The following is a 20,607-nucleotide window of genomic DNA, read 5'->3' on the forward strand; positions in this document are numbered from 1 at the left end:
GCGTTTTTCCTTCTGCTTGGAAATTTGCTCATATCCAGCCAGTTCCTAAAAAGGGTGACAAATCCCTCCCATCCAATTATCATCCCATTGCAATTACTTCCACTCTTTCTAAAGTAATGGAGAAATCAATTAACCGCCAACTCTTAAACTACCTAGAAACCTTCCGTCTGATCAACGATCGCCAGTATGGATTCCATCAGTGTCGATCCACTGGTGATATTCTGGCTTATGTTACCCATTTATGGAGTAATTTGATGGAAAGGTTCGGTGAAACACAAGTAGTTGCTCTTGACATCTCAAAGGCTTTTGATTGCGTTTGGCATAAAGGTCTTCTAAACAAGCTTCCATCTTATGGTTTGCCAACTGTTTTTAGTAATTGGTTATCCAGTTTTCTGTCTGATCGCTCACTGAGGGTGATGGTAAATGGCTCTCTGTCTTCTAACTTCTCCACTAATGCCGGTGTCCCCCAAGGTTCAGTTCTTTCCCCCACTCTTTTCCTCTTTTATATCAATGACCTTCTTCCATTGACTGGAAATCCTATCCATAGTTTTGCCGATGATAGCACATTGCATTCAACTTTCCATTTTGAGAAACCTTGTCCCGCTCAATCAGTTTCAAGTTCTCAAATCTGCTGCCAATTCCTTAAATGCCGATCCTCGGGTAATTCTCCAGTGGAGCAAAGACAACTTAGTTGATTTCAACCCTTCTAAAACTCAGTCTTTTCTTATATCTCGCAAAAAGGATTCTTCTGCTCCTATGCTTAACTTTAGTGACACTCTGATTTCTAGGCAAAATGATATCTCTTTTGGGGATTACCCTGACTTCTAATCTCTCTTGGCACAAGCACATTACAAATATTGCTTCCTCTGCATCTAAAAAACTTGGTTTTCTCTTTCGCTCTCGGCGTTACTTTTCTTCCAAACAGCTGCTCACTCTGTATAAATCGCAAATCCGCCCTGCCATGGAATATTGTTCCCACATCTGGGGTGATGCCCCCAAAACCTCTCTCAGGCTTCGTGATTCCATTCAGAAGAGGGCAGTTAGGTTAATTAATGATTCATCTCTAACAGAGTCTCTCCACTCGCTTTCTCATAGAAGCACTGTTTCTGCTGCATGCCTCTTCTACAGATACTTCCATGGGCACTGTTCTTCTGAATTTGCTTCTATAATTCCTGCTCTCTCTTTCAAAACAGTCCGAACACGTGCCGCCACCAGCCAACATCCATTTACTGTCCAGCTTCAAACCCACAGAACCAACTTTTCATCTTCCTCATTTATTCATTCAACTGCCGTTTTCTGGAACAACCTTCCCTCATATGTATTTCCTGAAAATTACAATCTACAGAAGTTCAAGTCCAATGTCAACAAATATCTTCTTTCGTCTTCTCAACCTCCAACTCAAGCACGGTACTAAGTACTATAGGTTCTAATACCTCTCGTGTTTGGGGTTCACATAAAAAAAAAAAAAATATCCAAGACTTTCTTCAGCAGCTCCCAGAATTGATTTTTTTATGTTTGACCAGATTTTCTCAACATTATCACTTTCATCTGATTTGAGTTAGTCTTTCAATCGACTTTCATACAGGAATTTAGTGCTTTCATCTTCCAACAAATGTTTTTTAATTTCTTAGTAGTTTTTGTTGGTATTTTTTTATTTTTATTAAGATAATTTCTTTTTATTTTGAAAGTGCTTTCTACTGGTAGTGATCACTGCCTCTGAATACTGTCTCTAATTTTGTTATTTTAAATTTTCATTAATGATAATTAATCTATTATAGACTTTGTTTCTTGCTTCCCATGTGAATTTATGGATATTCTTGTGTCTGAAAAAGGTATTTGTAATTTTAAGTTTATTAAAAATGCAGCAGTCTATCAGGCACCTTAAATTATTGTTCACCATGGGTTTGCCTTCTGATCCTATACTATTATAACTATGAAATGTAATTAATGAGTTCTTTGTGCTGTTATTTTATTTTATTATTATTTTTTTTAAGATTTTAACCCACTGTAGTTGTTATTTACAACTGTAACAGACATGGTGACATGGAGTCAGCTTTTTGAATTCTGCTTGCAGTATACCATACTATTGCTTGGTTTTTTTTTTTTTTCCTAATGAATTGCAATATTTATTAAATGCTTTAATTTTTTAATGAAAACCCAAAAATTTTTCTTTTTACACCTGTGTTCAACTTAACTTTTATTTTGTTAGTTGGGGTTATAATAAAATTGAAACCATTAGTCACTTCCATTTTCAGGTTTGGAAAACTATTAAGTGCATGAAAATTGAAACCAGTGCATGTACAGCTATTAGTATATTTTGTCAAATAAATTAATAATTAAACATAAAGGAAACAAACTACAGAATTTCAGTAGTAGTAATAATGGCAACTTTCTAGTGAGTAATTTAATTTTTCTATTATAGCAAAACTGAAAATAGCAGTACAAAGCAAGGTTTAAAAAAAAAAAAAAAAAAAAAATCTGGCAGTATGTTTCACTTCATTACTTTACTTCAAAACACAAATTACATTTTCATTATATAAGAACTCTATTGCATACAAAAGGCACACGCTGTACACAATACCCTTCACAGCTACAAGCCAGGGGTTTACAATAAAGGCTAATACAATGTAATAAACAAGGATGAGATGAGAGGGAAAAAAAAACAATATTATTGCTAATTATACAAGTGTAGGTTTAAACACTGGAAAAAAATTGAAAATATTTACATAGCAGCATGTTATCAAGTTAAAGTATTCTCCAGGGAACAGTCCTCTTACAGTGCTGGAGTCATCTGAGCAGGTGCAGAAAGCTGGAACACTGTGGTGATGGATCCATGGCAATGATGTAAAAGTCCTTTGGAGCAGGTTCTAATGTCCTGTGACGTTGTTCTGAGAAGGAAGTCGATGGAGTAAGTTCTGCCTGTATTTTTTTATCCAATGCGAACTTGTAGAGGTTGCCATCCAGGGAGTGTATGTACTGCAGCATTTGCACAGGTAAGAACCGATTGGATAACTTTAACTGGTTTGGGTGGCCTGAAGGACTGGATTGGCCCGAAGGCTTGGTACTGGGATTCTCCATCTTCAGTTAGCCCAGAAGTCTGGTTCCGAAATAATGCCAACCATCATTTTTACAGCAAAGAAGAGTCTTCTCTCATGGATAATGGCAGGAAGATGTCTGATGTTTAGAGCTGCCACTGTCTGGGTTGTCCTTGATGCAGGGGGAAGACAATTTCCATACGGCCCACTTCAATAGCCAAAATTCGCCCGCAAAAATCAGTCTCAGATGCGTTGTGGCAGTTGAGGTCCAGACTTCTGTGCCATAAAGTATGATCAGATAGACAACATGTCTTAATATATCTGCACCCAACGGCCTGTCGTGGACATGCCTAAGTTGCTGCTTAAGCATCCACCGGAGTCAACAGAACTTTATTTGCAGATGGTCTGTGTGGTAGAAAGGGGAACTTCTGGTCAAATATAACGCCCAGATCAGTGTGTTGCTGAGCAGCAGAAATCACAGATCCTCTTATATTGGGTTGCACCATTGTTGGGTTGCGTTTGAGCGAGAAAGTCAACTGTTTCAACTTCTCAGGATTGATGTGAAGGCCGAAACCGGAGAGGAAGGCCTCGAGGTTTGGATTTTCTGTATGATCAAGGCATTTGTGTAGTCAGCAGTGTCTCCAGGGTTGATAGCAGTGAACAGCTTAAGGTGATAATCAGTTCTGCCCATCACGAAAGGCAGAAAAACAGCTGAGAACAAGATACCACAGAGGACCCCGCCTTGTGGGACTCCAGCTGTAATAGTCCTGATGGTGTGGCGCAGATTGCCATCGCGAACAATAATGGTCCCGTTCTCAAGCATTGTCTGAATAAACCAGAGCACGTCTCCGCCAATGAGGTAATACTCACATAGTAGCCTTGCCAACACGTGAACGGATACGGAATCAAATGCTGCCTGGACATCGATATAAGTAACGGTGACTTCCGAACAGTGCTCAAATGCCCTATGATCACCAAAATCCACCTTCCTTCCAGAACTAAATTAACAATCTTTACCCAGACATCAAGTTTAACTATTAAGTGAATAGCACCATTTCTTTCCAGGATGTATCGTTTACCAGAATGCAGAATACATGGACTTAAATGGCCAGAAACAAAAAAAGTTGTGTGGTGTTTTTTTTTTTTTTTTTTTTTTACTACTATTCTAACTATCTATACCCCACAAAAAAAATATCATTAGAAGCTTCACACAATACCTCAATGATGTTGAAGTTGGTTCTACTTGTGAATATTGCCATATGAAACTGTCTCATACAAGGGTCTGTATTTAACCTTCTAGCTGTTACCCTGGTGAATTTTAGTATTCACATTTAATCTGTATTATTAGTTATTTTTTAATTGGAAAGCTATAGTGGTAAAAACTATGGCTATGTTTGTTAAAAATTGAGTCTTACAAATATTAAATGCTCTATTAATTTTGATAGAGCTTTGGTTTCCGCTTCAGTATTGTCAATCCACATCGTTACTTCAAAATTTGGCTGTAAGATAGTTGGGGAAACTTTAAGATATTTGTTTGTACTATCCAATATAGTGTCAACACGAAGAATAAAATTTTAAAGTGTACCATTTTAAACTATTCCTTTTTGTTTTTTCCCAACTGTCTGGTGAACTAAATTCACCAATAGTACATGCAGCTGATGGATTTGAATTTGGAATACCTGCTAGAAAGTTAATGACACCTTCTCTCATATGCACATCAACAAAATCAATGAGAGAGGAGAGAGTATCTTTTCTGGTTTACCTGGAAGATATAGGGAAATGTCTTCTAGTGTTACAAAAAGTTCTGTTCTTCCTTATTTCAGTGAGTTGTAATATTTTTGATTTATCAAATATGTGCCTATAGAATTTGTTGAAAGCATAATTTCATTGTCATTGATTTCCATAATTCGTATATTTTTAGTATAAGACAATAACAGCATTTTCATATTTACTATAATTTGTGCCTTTTCTTAGTTACTGCAAAATATGTTTGGTTAATTCTCCTCATGATCTGCTCTTGAATAAGTTAATGAAAACGCTAGCTAACCCAAGAAATTATTTTTTGTAAGTACTACAGTCTTCAAATGTATATAGTATCAAATGCCTACTCCAGAATAAAGAAAAAGATAAAATATATATATATATATCTTCAATTTTATGTGACATCGTAATATTCAGCCATTACCATAATAAGACTGTTGCAGAGTAGCTCCTTGGAGGAGAGAGAATTTAATTACAAAAGAAAATGAAATTGTTTTGTCCATCCACATTGTACTTCACAGTGATGCAGAATGTTAAATGCTTTTTCCATATTTCTAAGAAAAATTTACACAAATGGAATTCAAATAATTAAAATGCAAAAATCGGGTCTTTACCTTTGAAAGTTAATGCTGATTTGTTTAATGCACAAGGATGGCTTTCCCTGTTTTAAAATTATTCAACATCAAGGTGAAGCATTTAGTATTTTGCATGTTATACTAGGTATGATGTTACTTGATATTGTTGAATAATTTTTAATAATGATACTAGGGGACTTTGCTGCTTGTTTGCCAACCCCCGCTCATGCTTTTCTACATAAAATATAGAGGTATGATGGAGTAAGTTAAATCTTTTCTACGTAAAAGTCATACCTGTTGAAACGCACTGATCGATATCTAATCAGGAAATGACCTAGGTAATTATTTACCTATGCATTTGTAGTGACATAATTGTCCTGCCCATTTGTACAATGTGACTTGCATCCTTCTCCCATTGGCTACCCCCCACCACGCAGCATTCTCAAGGTTGAATAAATATCACTATGTAATTATTTACCTCCATTTACGGCGCCTCCGTAGCCAGGAAGGAGCAGCAGTGCATAGCACACGCTTCTTGATTAGACTGGGGTTCGAGCCCGTCACCACCAAATACGAAGGATGCAGAAAGGTCGGAATGAGCACTGCATATTCCTGGAGCAATATGGCCTTAGTTGTTAATGCTCCTAAAAACCAAATAACAACCACCTCCATTTAAATAGGTCACTTAGGAAAAGGCCTTTTGCATTCAGGTTCCATAATGCATGAGGAATATTGTTGCATCCGAAAGAGCAGGACTAAAATATATACAAAATGTTACAATGGAACATCAAATGATGCTGGGCATGGTCATGTGTTAGGCAGTGAAGTACGTTCATGAGTTTGGTGAACATTGTGGAGGCAGTTGTCTTGCAATGCAATGAACGTTGGCATGCATCCCATGTATGCTCTCTACATTGTTGACAGTAAGTGTCTGATCCTGCTTGGTAACACATTTGTGTGCCTTCCATTTAACATTCACCAACCTCTTGCACATGCTTCACTGTCTAATACATGACCACGCCCAGCATCATTTCGATGTTCCATTGTAACTTTTTTTTGTATATTAATGTCAGCTGACAAAGGGACTATAATTCCGATATGGTAGAGGTATAATTGTAAATAGTTTAGTTTTTTGTAAATATTTGTATAATAATATTATACTAACATTATAATGCACTGATCAAAATCTAATCAGGAAAATGACCTGTGTAATTATTTACCTGTACATTTGTAGTGACTTAATTGTCCCATCTTCTCCCATTGGCTCAAATAAATATCACTAGGAGGAAAATGTTTTCATGTCTAAAGATATCTTTTAATTTCAGTTTGCTTTTAGTGCATAATATCTTCATACTAAATACATTACAATTTAGTAGGTAGATAAACAGCTTCATTTGGGGGGCAAAATTGAAAGAAATCTGTCCCTCTCATACATTTAACTAGTACAAAATCGTGTGTTATGGTGCTATAATTTTTCAAATAGGCAAAAGAAAAAAAATATTAGACATAATTGTAGAGAAAAGAAAACAAAACATGCGTATTGGATGTAATAAAAATATCAATACAAATAATAGTAAGGTAATCATTTAATAATATGATTAAAAAATTTATTTATATAAATAAAACAACGAAAATGGTATTACTATGAAAGGTAAAAAAAACTATCCAAATAGTAAGAGGGGGTAATCATCAGGCACATCACTCAGTGAGATGGTTAGTGCTGCTTTTCAGATATCAGAGTTTCAATATCTGGTTGAAGTGGTGATAGTTTTGACCTTAAATCTAGTTCCACATCTAGCTTGTTTCTGTACATAGATTTCAGTGCAACAAGTGCAGAAAATCCATTTTCAGAAACATGTGAGAAAGGCATCAAGAACTTCACAGTTTTATCAGATAGTTCTGGATACTCTCAAAGAATGTGCAGCCAGGAGTCATCCAGATTCTTTTGAGTGGAGACTCTGTAAAGAGTTATCACATGAAAGTTTTAAGTTACCTTGTTCTTTTTATGTCGGCATTGTGACATAAAAAGAATTATCGACACTCACAAATGGGGTTTCTAATGCAGTCATATCTTCAATCAGGATCAGGAAAATATGCATGCAGCTGTATCTGGAGGCTTTGCAAGTGTTCACTTATGCTACAATTTTGTTGAGATTAAAAAAAATCTTAGACATGAAAGTGATATGTAGTTTGACTAGTTTAGAAGACAGTAAAAGAGTTGATAGGTGGTAATTATGGTTGTCTGGACAACATTCATTGTGTGAAACAACCCTTTGGAGTTAGTTGCTGTGAAAAAAAAAAAAAAAAAAAAAAATAGTGTAAATCTGTTTTTCAATAGGATATCTTTTTTTTGTTTACAGTCAGAACATGAAATGCAGGCTTCCTAACAGTTATAGCAGCATGTGACACTTCATGGTGAATTTTTCCAACTTGTGTGATAACTAAAATTTTTTTTTTTTTTTTTTTTTTTTTTTTTTTTACCCTTGAAAGTTTGATATCAAGGAATACTGAAGCATTTTGTAACGATACAAATTTTAAAAAGCGATCTGTTATTCTCAGAGCATGCTTTTTTTTTCTCTACATATAATATAAAATGAGTGTGAAGTTTGTTTTGACACCAGTTTTTGAAGTTTATAATGCAGCTATCAATATATATATATATATATATATATATATATATTTAAAATAAATAAATGCACAAGGCATAATACTTTAAGAGTTTGGTATCTATATAATATCGGTGTTTAGATACACCATAGATAACTCTTAATAAACTACAAAGTAGTTGTTGTAGGCATCATTTGCTTTCTCATATTGTGCTCTGCCTTCACAACGAGTTGCCATGATATTGCACTACTTCGAATAAGTAACGCTTCACTAATAGAGAAGGCCATTGTTACTTATTCTCAGTTGAGTACCACCACCCAGACAGCACTGTTTCACGGCTATTGGCCGATCATCAGTGGGTGGGCAGGTACCCTGGTATTGCAGACATGACGACCCAGTTGTGAAGTTAATCACACAATATGAGAGATGCCAAGAGGTGTAGATGTCAATATTTAAAATAAATAAATGCACAAGGCATTTATTTATTTGAGTACCACCACCCAGACAGCACTGTTTCACGGCCAATAGCCGTGAAACAGTGCTGTCTGGGTGGTGGTACTCAACTGAGAATAAGTAACAATAGCCTTCTCTATTAGTGAAGCGTTACTTATTCGAAGTAGTGCAATATCATGGCAACTCGTTGTGAAGGCAGAGCACAATATGAGAAAGAGCAAATGATGCCTACAACAACTACTTTGTAGTTTATTAAGAGTTATCTATGGTGTATCTAAACACCGATATTATTTATATATATATATATATATATATTATTCTTGAAATTTTGTTAGAAGATCAAATATACATCCAGAAAATGTGCTGTACTGATATTGTTTCCTGAAAACAGTTAAATAATGGAGATTTTATCAAGTAACTGACAATGCAGTGTGATTGTTATCAATTTTTCCAGTTTCCAATATGGGCTTCCAATAGATGACTTTCCTTGAATTTTTGTTAGTAGATGCAAGGCACATTGAAGAAAGGAAGCGTCTTTTTCAAAAACAATTTTTTGTGATTCTTTGGATTATGTTTCTTATGCCAAGAAACCGTTATTTTTATTTCTGATAAAGCAACACAGCATGCACATGCTGTACAGAACAACCTATGCTGTGGCCAAAGCATCAGCTACTTAACAGAGATTGCAGTATTGAAATGGGGAAATCAAAGAAAACCCTTCTATTGACAGTTATTGCAAATTTAAATTTTGCAGATAGTGTAGAAATTATAGAATTAATTAGTTGTAATTTGAACTGGGTTAAATTTATCACAGGTTACCTGTTATGTAAAAACATTTGAAATTTATTGAAAAGATTATCTTATACAAACAGGTAACATATAATTACAAAATGTGAAAATAAAATCATTAAACATACTAGTATTTTTATATAAGACAGGATACAATTACATTATGGCTATTAGTCTTTTTAACAACTTAATTATTTATGCTGAAAATTAAATAAAATTATGTATAAGAAATAGATTTATTTGCCAAATACTGCCAATTGGATATTATAGAAAGTGGCTGTTTTTGAAGAGTAGGTAGCTGGGGAAAAAAAAAGATTTATCTGCAACCAAGAACTTCTGTAGCTCTTTCTTTTGTTAACTGAGAAACACCCATGATGAATGTTAAATATTGAGATCAAACCATGAAAACAAATAATTTCAGAAGAATATCTTAATTGCATCTGTGTATTTTCAAATGAATTATGAAGGGTGTAGTGCACATGTAACAGGCAAACTCAAACAAACAATCTTGTTTTGAAGAGAAAATTGTACTAACAACAACAGATGCTATGTCATAATTAGTAGAAAAACAGTGTATTGGAAGGGCATAAAGCCTTCCAATATATTGTTTTTTTTTTTTTTTTAAATCTGGAAGCTATTAAGCAGGTATGTCTTTTTCTCCACATCCGTGCAGAGAGTGAAATAGGATTCTGTAAATAACTTCATGGCCCCCCTTGGAATAACTTCACAGCTTCCCTGGGGTGCTCTAGGGTGATGGAAGTCCTTGCCATCTAGGCTGCAATTCATCAGCTACAGATTCTCAACTTTTAATGCACATGTACTACTAAAAAATTGCAGTTTTCTTAACACTTATCTTCCTAACCCTCTGGCAGTTCTCCCCAGTTTCTGTAGCACTCATACCATGTCAAACATAAGTGTATAACAAAATGTTGGTCGGTATTTAAATCTTCCATTATGGTTCACACAGTGCATAGCTTAAGGCCACTTTGTAATTACCAAATATCTCTCAAAACTTGCACTGTGTCAGCATTTCTTGGAGGTATACTCTCCTGGCAACATTTTGCCAAAACCTCCTGTGCCAGTGTCCTTTAATGACATCAGTAACCATAAGGGATGTGTTCTACAAGATTTTGGTATGTGCAGACTGAAATCCTGTTCCACTACTCAGTATGGTTTAAGTAATTTTTTGCTAGAACTAACACTCCTTATGGTTCTTAATTGTTTTTCAGAACATTCCAAAGGATTAAGATGCAAGCTCTAGACTGTAAGTGGCAGATTTACCACGTTATTCTCCTCAAATCACTGTTGTACTTATGGTGCTTTATGAAACGCGAAACATTATACTGATACAAACATAGCATCAGTAGAGGCACATGATTCAAGAAAACAAGCTTATACAGCATCAGCAAGAAAAAAAAAAAAAAAACTTCTGATTTCACTGATCTATTCATTCCAAATGTTTGTCTAGTTCTGCCTTGAATTTATTTAAGCTAGCAACTTCCACAACAGCAGATGGAAGTTTTGTTCCAGCAATCAACTACCTGCTGGCTAAAGGCAAAATTCCACACATCTATTCTACAACTCTTTCCTTAGTTTGAATCTATGCATCCTCAGGTTTGTAATCTGAGCAAGAGGAAGAATCCCATCAGCATTGAGCCTGCTCAATCCATTCAATGCCTTATACACCTCAATCAGATTGCCTTGCAGGTGCCTAGTCTTCAGAAGCTGCAATTTTCAGAACTTAAGCCTTTCTTCATAAGAACACCCCTTTGTTCCCCTCACCAGCCTTGTTGCCCTTCTCTGTACACATTCTAGCAACTCTACATCCTTCTTAAAATGAGGTATTCAGACTGTACGCAGTACTCAAGGTGTGGCCTGATCATTGCCTTATACAAGGGGATAATCACCTCGTATCTCACAGAATTCCTGTATATCATTGACAAGACCCCATGACCTACTCTGGCAGCCTGTCTGCACTGCTCAGTAAACTTCATATCTGACTACACAATTATCCTCGGGTCTCTTTCATTCTCTACTATCCTGAGTGTAACATCCAGTTGGTACATTTTTCTGGGCTTACTGCTACCCATATGCAGTACTTTGCATTTGTCAATGTTAAATTTCAGTTGCCACTTCTCAGCCCATCTACCCAACTTTTCCAGATCCTGTTGTAGCAGCACACTGTCATTACTGTTATTTACAACCCTGCCAACCTTTGTATCATCTGTAAACTTTGATATTATACTTGATATACCTTCATCAATATCATTGATAAATATACTAAACAACAATGGGCCCAACACTGAACCCTGAGGGACACCACTAATAATATTGGGTCCATGTAGAGCAGTATCCATTGATTACCACTGTCTTCTCCCACTCACCATCCTTTTTTTCCATTGTAGCAACTTGTCCTTAATGCCATACTGGCTCCAACTTGTACAGTAGTCTTCCATGTGCAACAGTATCAAAAGCTTTCCTGAAATCCAAGTATATGATATCAAAATTATTTTTTGCATCCAGTTCCTTTGTGACCACATTATAGTATCCAATCAGATTTGTCAGACAAGACTTTTCCTTGAAAAATCCATGCTATGTCTGAATTATTACTGCTATCTTGTCTAGATGATCTTACAATGCTTCTTTAACCAGTGACCCCATTATTTTCCCTGGAACAAAAGTCAAACTAACAGGTCTGTAATTACTTGTCACTCTTTGATCCCCCCCCCCTTTGTGAATTGGAGATACATTTGCACATCTCCAGTCTGTGGGGTCTCCTCCAAAGTCCAAGGATGCTCTCATAATTATGGCTAAGGGTTTGCTTACTTCCTTTTCCACCTCATTTAATATAACTGGATAGATCCTATCCAGTTATATTAAACCCCAAGTGCCTTTCTTATATTTAACTTCAACAGTTTCTCCTCCACTTTGCTCTCAGTTATTACAAAATCATTTAACTCCCTGTTAGTTTGATAAACATCTGCCCTCTCCTCTTTGAATACTCCTAATGTGTGAATGTAGATGCAAAATACTCATTTAGTTCAGCAGCTATCTGAGAATGATCATCTACAGTCAAACCATTGATATCAAGTGGACCAATCTAATTCATCTCCTTCCGTTTAGAGTTTATATAAGTAAAGAAGTCTTTGCATAGTTCCTCTTGGAAAATTACTACAATACAGATAACACAGTATTGCTCATATTACAATAAACAGCTGCATTCATGATTTCATTTAACCAGTGGACCAACTTAAAACCACAAAACAAACCCATACAATGACACTTCCACCAGTCTGTGGTATATGCCACAAAGGTAGGCATATTGCTGCATTGAGGTGCAGGTGTGTATCCATCTGATGATTTGACTATATAGTGAGAATTTTCACTACGTATCATGTTCTGCCACTGCTATGTTTATCCTCTGCAGCAAGTGACCTGACTTGTGCAGAGAATATCTGAGCTTTCAACTGTCAACACGTTCTAAAGGTCTATCGATTTGGGATGAGTGGTTGCACTACCTTCCATTGGTATACAGTGTTTATAGCAGTTGATTCTGGGTGTCTTTTGCTATCTAGAAGATGAATATGCTGCAATGCTGTAGCCTATTATCACTCCTCTTGTGAAGAGACCTAGGTCCTTGGTTCATTCCATCCACCTGTCATTGTCCGTATATGTCATTTTAAAGACCCTGAATTGAACAACCCTAAATTCATCTTTTATCTTTACACTATCTTGACAGAAAAATGTGAGATGTGTTTGCTAAAGCATACATGCAAAAATATTGCATTATCATTGATATTTAAAATATTTGTTATAGAGAAATTTCTTTTTTGTAAAATAATTTGTAAAATAAAAATATTTTACAAATATTGATATCAACATAGAACGTATTGAGCATTACAGCTCTGGTTCATACTATCTAAGAGAAATTTCTTTAGTTCCCTCATTATCTTATAATTTTCCTGAATTTTTTATTAAATAATACTTATTACAGCAGAATTGATATTATAGACCATGCTTATAATGGACTTGCACTGTATTTTTGAAAAATTGGCAAATTTTCTGAACTGAATGCTTTGTGTATGCCACAAAGGTGGGCATATACCAAAGCATTCTTTTTTTAGACTATATAGTGAGATTTTTCACTATGCATCATGTTCTGTCATTGATTATCCTCTATTTAGTTATTACAATATTAAGTAATGAAAGAAATATTTATTTGCAGGAAAGGAAACGATGCATTTGTTGATGAAAAATATGCTGAAGCACTTGAGGTAAGTTTTATATAAATTCCCTTACTATCCAGCATTTAAAATCATCTAAAATTAAGGTTGATTTTTATGGTAAATATATAAAATTCTAAACTTGAATTAGAGTTGTGCTTAAAGTTAGATGACTTTGGAATATATTTGCAGTTTATAACTTATATTTTTTGCACAATATATATTGTTTCTCCTTTTTTAAACTCAAGAATTTTTGTCTTCATCATCAGGAATTATGTTTTCAGGTTTACTTTTCAAGGTCTCAAAATAAATATTTCAAGATTGTCAATTTCTTAAAAAAAAAACTTCATATTGGTGCATAGAGAAATCAGTATGCAGGTACTAAACAGGCAACAAGGAATAGCTGATTTACATAATAAATAAAGCTTATGTACACATGTAACATCAGTGAGAGTAATGCTGCATCATCCTCTGCCTACTATAGCTTTAGATTTCATGGCCTTTTGTATAAAGGAGCACACTAAAACACTTATTTCTTTCTGTACAGTGTAGTCTAATGAAAAGGCAAATTTAAATGTTACAATGTAACCATTTAAAAGAAAGAGCAGTAAGACTTTAATTAAAAAGTAGAATATGTGATTAAGCACAAATTTTACACTGATTGTACAGCAATACAAAATTAAAAATGTGTGATAGTAATTGATCCTATAGTGTGATCATTACTATGGATCATAGTGTAACATAAGTTAGTTGGTAAATAGAAGTAAAACAAAACATTTTCCCAAATACAAATCATTAAAAATTTGTGCTAACAAAGTTTTGAAATTTTAAACACTCTAAGGTTGCCTATTGTGACATCTTGGCATGATCAGTATGAAAACAGTTCACTCTGACAAAGAGCCTGCATATACTTGAACCAGTCAGCTATGTGTATCTATTGTGCTTCCTCATGCACACATAGGCACCATCTTTCAGCTACAACCTTTTGACCCTCTTTCACAAGAAAACATAATTGCAGGCTAGGTGTAAGAAAATTTTTTTGCTTTTAGCTAAGAGTTATTAGCTATTGGGAAAACTCCTTTCTAGTTTTGTTTCAATTAAAGGATCTACAAAATATCTTGCTTCTTTTTAGATTTAGGCTAGTCCTTGACCTTTCTTGTCATATTTGGGCTGAAATTTTTGAGTTTAGATTTTACAATTTATAAATTAATTTTGTCTAATTAACTGCTTTTTTTCTCAGTGTGATATTATGCATGTCACTTAACTCTTTATCCTGGGTGAATATTGCTCTCCATGTTTTTGTTTATTATTCAAAAACAATAATGAATCTTTCAAGAAATACTGAGATTATATATATAAGAGAGAGAGAGAATGTTGGAGAGTTCTGTAAATAATTACAGCATGCAAGAACTTGGAACACCAAAAACAATTCCAGTTCCAAGCTTCATATTGACAGTTAGTTTGTGTGCTAACTTTACTACAAATCAATAAAAAAAAAAGGTTAGGCATGCTTTGATATGTCTTTTCATTCTGGGGGGGGGGGAGAAAATGTGTGGAGAGAGTCAAATATGAAGTTGGCTGAGCAGTGCCAGAACAGGTCATTGAAGTCTTGTCAATGATATATAGAATTTTGCTAGCGGGGGGGGGTGTTCTTACCAAGAAAGGCTTAACTTCTGCAAATTGCAGCACCTGGAGACTAGGCACCTGCGTGGTGATCTGATTGAGGTGTAATCGAATTGAGGTGTATAAGGCCTTAAAAGGATTGAGCATGCTCAGTGCTGATGGGATTCTTCCTCTTGCTCAGATTACAAACCTGCGGCGGCATAGATTCAAATTGAGGAAAGATGGTTGTAGAATAGATGTGCAGAACTTTGCCCTTATCCAGCGGGTAGTTGATTGGTGGAACAGACTTCCATCTCTTGTTGTGGAAGTTGATAGCTTAAATAAATAAATTTAAGGCTGAGCTAGACAGGCATTTGGAGTGAATGGATAGGCAAAATAGATAGGTTTTTTTTTTTGGCTGATTCTCCATAAGCTTGCTTTCGTGTGTCATATCAACTAATGCTAAAGACAGTACAGGAAATTGCAGATTTGTATCTTTAACCGAAAGTTAACACGGCTTGTTATTTTCAAGAGAGACTTGGCAAGTGTACTGCCGACACCAAAGGATTAATATACCTGATGAAATCAGTATAAGTTTATTTAGGATTAATATTTTTACAGAAGTATATAAAATATATTAATGCTAAAAAATGTTGTATACAAAATATCTTGCAGGCCATCAACTTAATCTTGCTTTTCCCCTGGAATCTTTAAGAATGCACATGCTGATTTGCTGTGATCTTTGGGAATGTAATCAGTCCTGTTATATTGAAAAGCATTAAAAGATTATGCAAAATAGTTGGTTATTGTCATCTTAAAGGAGAATTTGTTTTCCAATATGTATATATGTAATATTCAAATTAGTTAACATGGGGGAGTTGATAGAAACAACATCCCTCAGAGTAGATAACCATTCAAATCAGAATTTCAACTGCAGCTGTTCTCCTCTCCTTCCCCCTTTTCCTTTTTTTTAATCCATATAAATTTCTCTTAATTTTTTAATTTTGGATAAATTAAAACTAATAATCAAAAATCTAAAACAAATTTCAGATAGTAAATTGAAAAAATTGTTTCAGTATATAAGGATGTTAAGAATACAGTGGACCCCTGCTTTACGATTGGCTTGCTATATGATATGTGGTAAGCGTCGGTTATTGTTATCCCATTTGCGAATTAAATTTTAATTCTATTAAATTGAAATTCTGTTAAACAAATTGCGGAGTAACAAGTTAAATTTTTTTTTTTTTTTTTTTGCTTTTATAAATATATTAGTTCTAGTGAATTTTTTAACCAGACATGTACAGTTTCCATTATAAAAATCGCCTTTTAGAGAGATAAATAACTTAGTTATACAGCAAAAATTTCAACTTTGAAACCTTGGAATGAATTACTAAAAAACAGTTATTGGGTTCAATTACGATATTTTCATGATATGATAGTGTCTCTGGAATGGATTAATATTGTAAAGTGGGGATCCACTGTATAATGGTTTGAGCACTGCAAAGAAAGGAACTATTAGGCAAAATTTCTTTCACCAGTTTCCATTATTCATAAATTTGTATAAATTAAGTATATTATTAAGTTGTTGAATAAATACTCATTCATATTAATAATGAAATATGGTGTAGTTTAATACCTCAAGAACCATACCACTTTGCTTCTTGTTCTTTTCTCTCCTTAGTACTATAGTAAAGCTATAAAAGAAGATGGTGAAAATCCAGAATATTTTTCCAAGAGAGCTAATGTGCACTTAAAGCTAGAAAATTACAGTGGTAATTTTTTTTAATAATTTAAACATTTATTTTAATTTAAAAATTTCATTTGCAAGTTTATAAAATACTTATGCACTTCTGGTCCCATTTCCTTAAACTAAGACTGACTCCCTAATAATTCTCACATGAAGTACATAGAATTGATAATTTGCAGTTATGTGAAAAATTAAAATTCTGAGTTAAAATTCCTGTTTTGCTTCTAATAGCATTTACTGAATTCCTAAGAGTGAGAATGCAGTGCAGAGCTGAAATAGGATCTGTCAATTAGTTTTAGACAATCATTTTAAAATAATTAGGTCTAAAAATAATTGACAGGTCCTCTAAATTTATAAATCTGTCCTATATACAGTAGTACCAAGCCCTTACCTTTAAGCCATACTTTATTTATTGGCCATCCCTCATATAAAAAACACAGGACTGTGAAACTCTTCAGTTTAATTGCTAATTATCAGTAAGTTCAAAATTTTTCTTGTGGCCTTCAAACAAAATTGTGTGCAATAAATTAATCACAGAAAGCAAATATGCTTTAATTGTAAAATAGCTGTTCATATTGTATATTACTGATTTTAATTCAAAGTTTGAGCAGTTTGAATTTCTATTATTCTGAAGTGAAATCTCCATCCTGCACTTCAGAATTGTAGAGGACAAGGAAGGGGGGATTATATAATTTGCTAGCTTACCACGTTAGATGTCAGACTTTTTTAAACTTTACTATATATTATACCTATATACAGAAAGCCAGTATTCTGGAAAATTTTTATTTTTCTATATTTAAACAGCTTTTTCAAGATGTTGCTTAGGGGTCCCTGTTCCATCAAAGCCTAAGTGCTTTGAATCGGCTGCTACCCCCCCCCCCCCCAAATCATTGCAGCCATCATAACCCTGCAATTCAAAAAATTTGTATATTACTACTGACAGGTATAATAGCATGATATTAATTCAATTTTTAAAAAATAAATTCATATCGATTAATTAAATTAAGGTTATTTCACTGAAATTGTTGATTAATAATGGATGATTAGATAGGACAGCAGCTCAGATGCTTGTATTTTTTTTTATTTTTTTTTTTTTTTTTTTTGCCATAGTTCATATTTAGTGAAGTGTGTCAAAAATAAATATTTGCATTTTTAAAAAAATGCCAAGGTTTGTTCACTGGTACTGTAATTTTCTCTGCAGAAGCACTGAGGACATCATTCAGAGAACATAGTTTGAGGGGGAAAAACAGCAGCTTAGAAGAAATCAATCATGTCAGTAGTAAGACAAATAAGAAATAATTTAAAATAAATACATTTGCAATCATTAAATCACACTGTTGTTGTTTTACAGTAATAGCAAGAAATAATTACAAAAATAGCCATGGTAAGCCCCCCTTCCTTTCTGTTGCAGATCGAAGTTATACTAAATATATATTGCTTGCAATATCCAGTTGTTCACATTAAGGTCATCATCAAAGGTCAGGTTCTTTGAAATGTCAGACTTTTAAACTTAAAAAATTATGTTTATTTACATCATGCAAAGTGCACTCATTTCTCTTCTATGGTATTATATTATAAATACCTAGATTGCCACATCTTTTCCTTTTTGACAGATGTTTACATTTATTTTCTATGATTTGTATACTACTAGTAATCCATATTATTATACATTGGCAGTACAAAAAAAATCTTTATTAAATAAATATGTTGGCAACCTATGATAAGAGAAATATTTGTATTAATAAATTCCCAACTTTTTAACTAAATAAATCACTAGAAGACAATGATTTGAATCAGTGATTTCAGGTCATCAGAAGGAAATATCCTCCCCCCCCCCCCTCCATAACTCAAATGATATCTCAAACAAATAAAATTCTGTTAATTCAGTTTCTGAATTATTGAAAAAATATTTGTTGCCCTTAAATAATGTCCTTTATTAGTTGGGATGGAGAATGGCAATGAAATTGCTATAGTCAGAGAAGCCTTGATTGCATTATACATCATTAAGAGGAGGATTCTGATGATTAATGAGTTAGCTAGTTTAATAAAGTAGAAAAAGATGGCATGGAAAGGTTAGAGCTGTAAAAAATACTGAAGCATATAATAGCTAAAACTTAATCTGTAATATTACCACGGAAAACCTTAGGCTTACAAAGATAGATTATGAGAAATTACTGGTTAAGATAGCAAAGAATAGGGACAAGGAGTTCTTCATATATGTGAATATAAAAAGAAGAATGAATCAGATTAGACCTCTTGTATAACGGATGTGGGAAAATTCTCTTAGATAACCCAGCAAATTTTGCAGATAAGTTAAATAGGCACTTTGCATTGATATTTAAAATGAAAGACCATGGTAAGCAGAAACCATGTGACTGAAGCTGAAAAGCATTAAATCAGTGATATTGAAATTTTGGAAGATTATTTGTTAGAAAAACTTTCAAGCCTAAAGGTGAGTAAGACTCCTGATATTAGTATTGACAAATGATGTAAGGATGGTATATGCCCAGTAATGAAGGAGGTGGGCAAGAGAATGCATTAAACCACTGTTTAATTATGAAGTCATCACTGGAGTTCCCTGGGATTGGAGAAATGCCAGCATATCACCAATACATAAAGGTGGTTCTAAGAGTGAATTAGGTAACTACTAACCAGTCAGTCTGACTTCAGTGATAGGGAAAATCATGGAAGCAATGATCAAGAGTGTAATATTATTTAGCTAGAAATGGAATTCTGAAGGAAACAGTTTTGTAAAGGGAAAATCGTGTTTAACCAACCTGATTTAAGGTAAAATCAGGTTGGTTAAACATGTTAATTAAACTATTTTGACTTAGTCACTTGTGAGTTGGATATAGGAAATAACTTTGACATTGTTTTATTTGGATTTCGGCAAAGCATTTGACTCAGTCCCACATGAGAGCTTACTGTATAAGCCGGAACATGTTGGAATTCCAGCAAAAATCTTTAGATGGATCACAAAGTGGCTGCATCGCAGGAGGCAGAGGATAGTAATTAATGGTTGTTCTTCAGATTAAGCTAATGTAAGAAATGGGTTCCCCCAAGGATTGGTATTGAGACCACTGTTTCTGATTTTCTTAAATGATATTGACAAAGGGGTAGAGGGAGTTTCAATTTGCAGATGATGTCAAGATCAGTAGAATAGTTAATAATCAGTACCCAGCAGAGCTTCTTAATGCAGCAAGATGCAAGGCCACTTAGGAAATAGCAACTCAAAATTAATTTGGTCGAACTAAACACGCTAGAGGAATAAAGTTATTTTGGGAGTTGCAGTACAGTCTGACATGAAGTTCTCTGAGCAGTGCAGGGAAGGCACGTGGTATTCTGTCGATTGAGTCCAAACCTTTGCTTGTAGAGATAGGGAGGTCATAATCCCATTGTATAAAGCAGTTATGAGATCACACTTAGAATACTGTGTTCAAGTATGGAGACCACACCTAAAAAAAAATAATAATAATAAAATCAAGCTTCTTGAAATGGTCAAAAGACAATATGCCTGATTAGATCAGCAAAAGTGCATCCATATGAGGAAAGAGTTTGAATATCTGGGCTACAGAACTTTTGAAATTACACTTCAGGTCTCCTTAGAGACTTTATTGAGGTGTTTAATGTTAAAAATGATTCCAGAACTAGGGCCCATAAATTCAAATTATGGGGGAAAAAGTTTAAACTGATTGTAAGAAGTTTTTTTTTAGCCAGTAAATTGCAATTGTTAATTACTGGAACAAGTTTCCTTTGTGGGTGTATCAAAACTCATTTGATAGATACTATGTGAGGAGGGAGTCAGATAGGTAGTT

The 20,607-nt window shown here is 34.3% G+C and overlaps 1 protein-coding gene across 1 annotated transcript in view; it reads left to right on the forward strand.

Moving 5' to 3' along the window:
- Sgt1 (suppressor of G2 allele of skp1) overlaps window positions 1–20,607 on the forward strand; it is a 131,750-nt gene that overhangs the window by 21,562 nt on the left and 89,581 nt on the right. Inside the window, exons 2-3 of the mRNA XM_090379074.1 lie at window positions 13,446–13,494; window positions 16,727–16,817. Coding sequence (XP_090235200.1) covers window positions 13,446–13,494; window positions 16,727–16,817 — 140 coding nt within the window. The remainder of the gene's footprint in view (window positions 1–13,445; window positions 13,495–16,726; window positions 16,818–20,607) is intronic.

Source organism: Mastigoproctus giganteus, chromosome 1 (assembly GCF_048544385.1).
Source record: "Mastigoproctus giganteus isolate SK-2022 chromosome 1, ASM4854438v1, whole genome shotgun sequence".
Lineage (NCBI taxonomy): Eukaryota > Metazoa > Arthropoda > Arachnida > Uropygi > Thelyphonidae > Mastigoproctus > Mastigoproctus giganteus.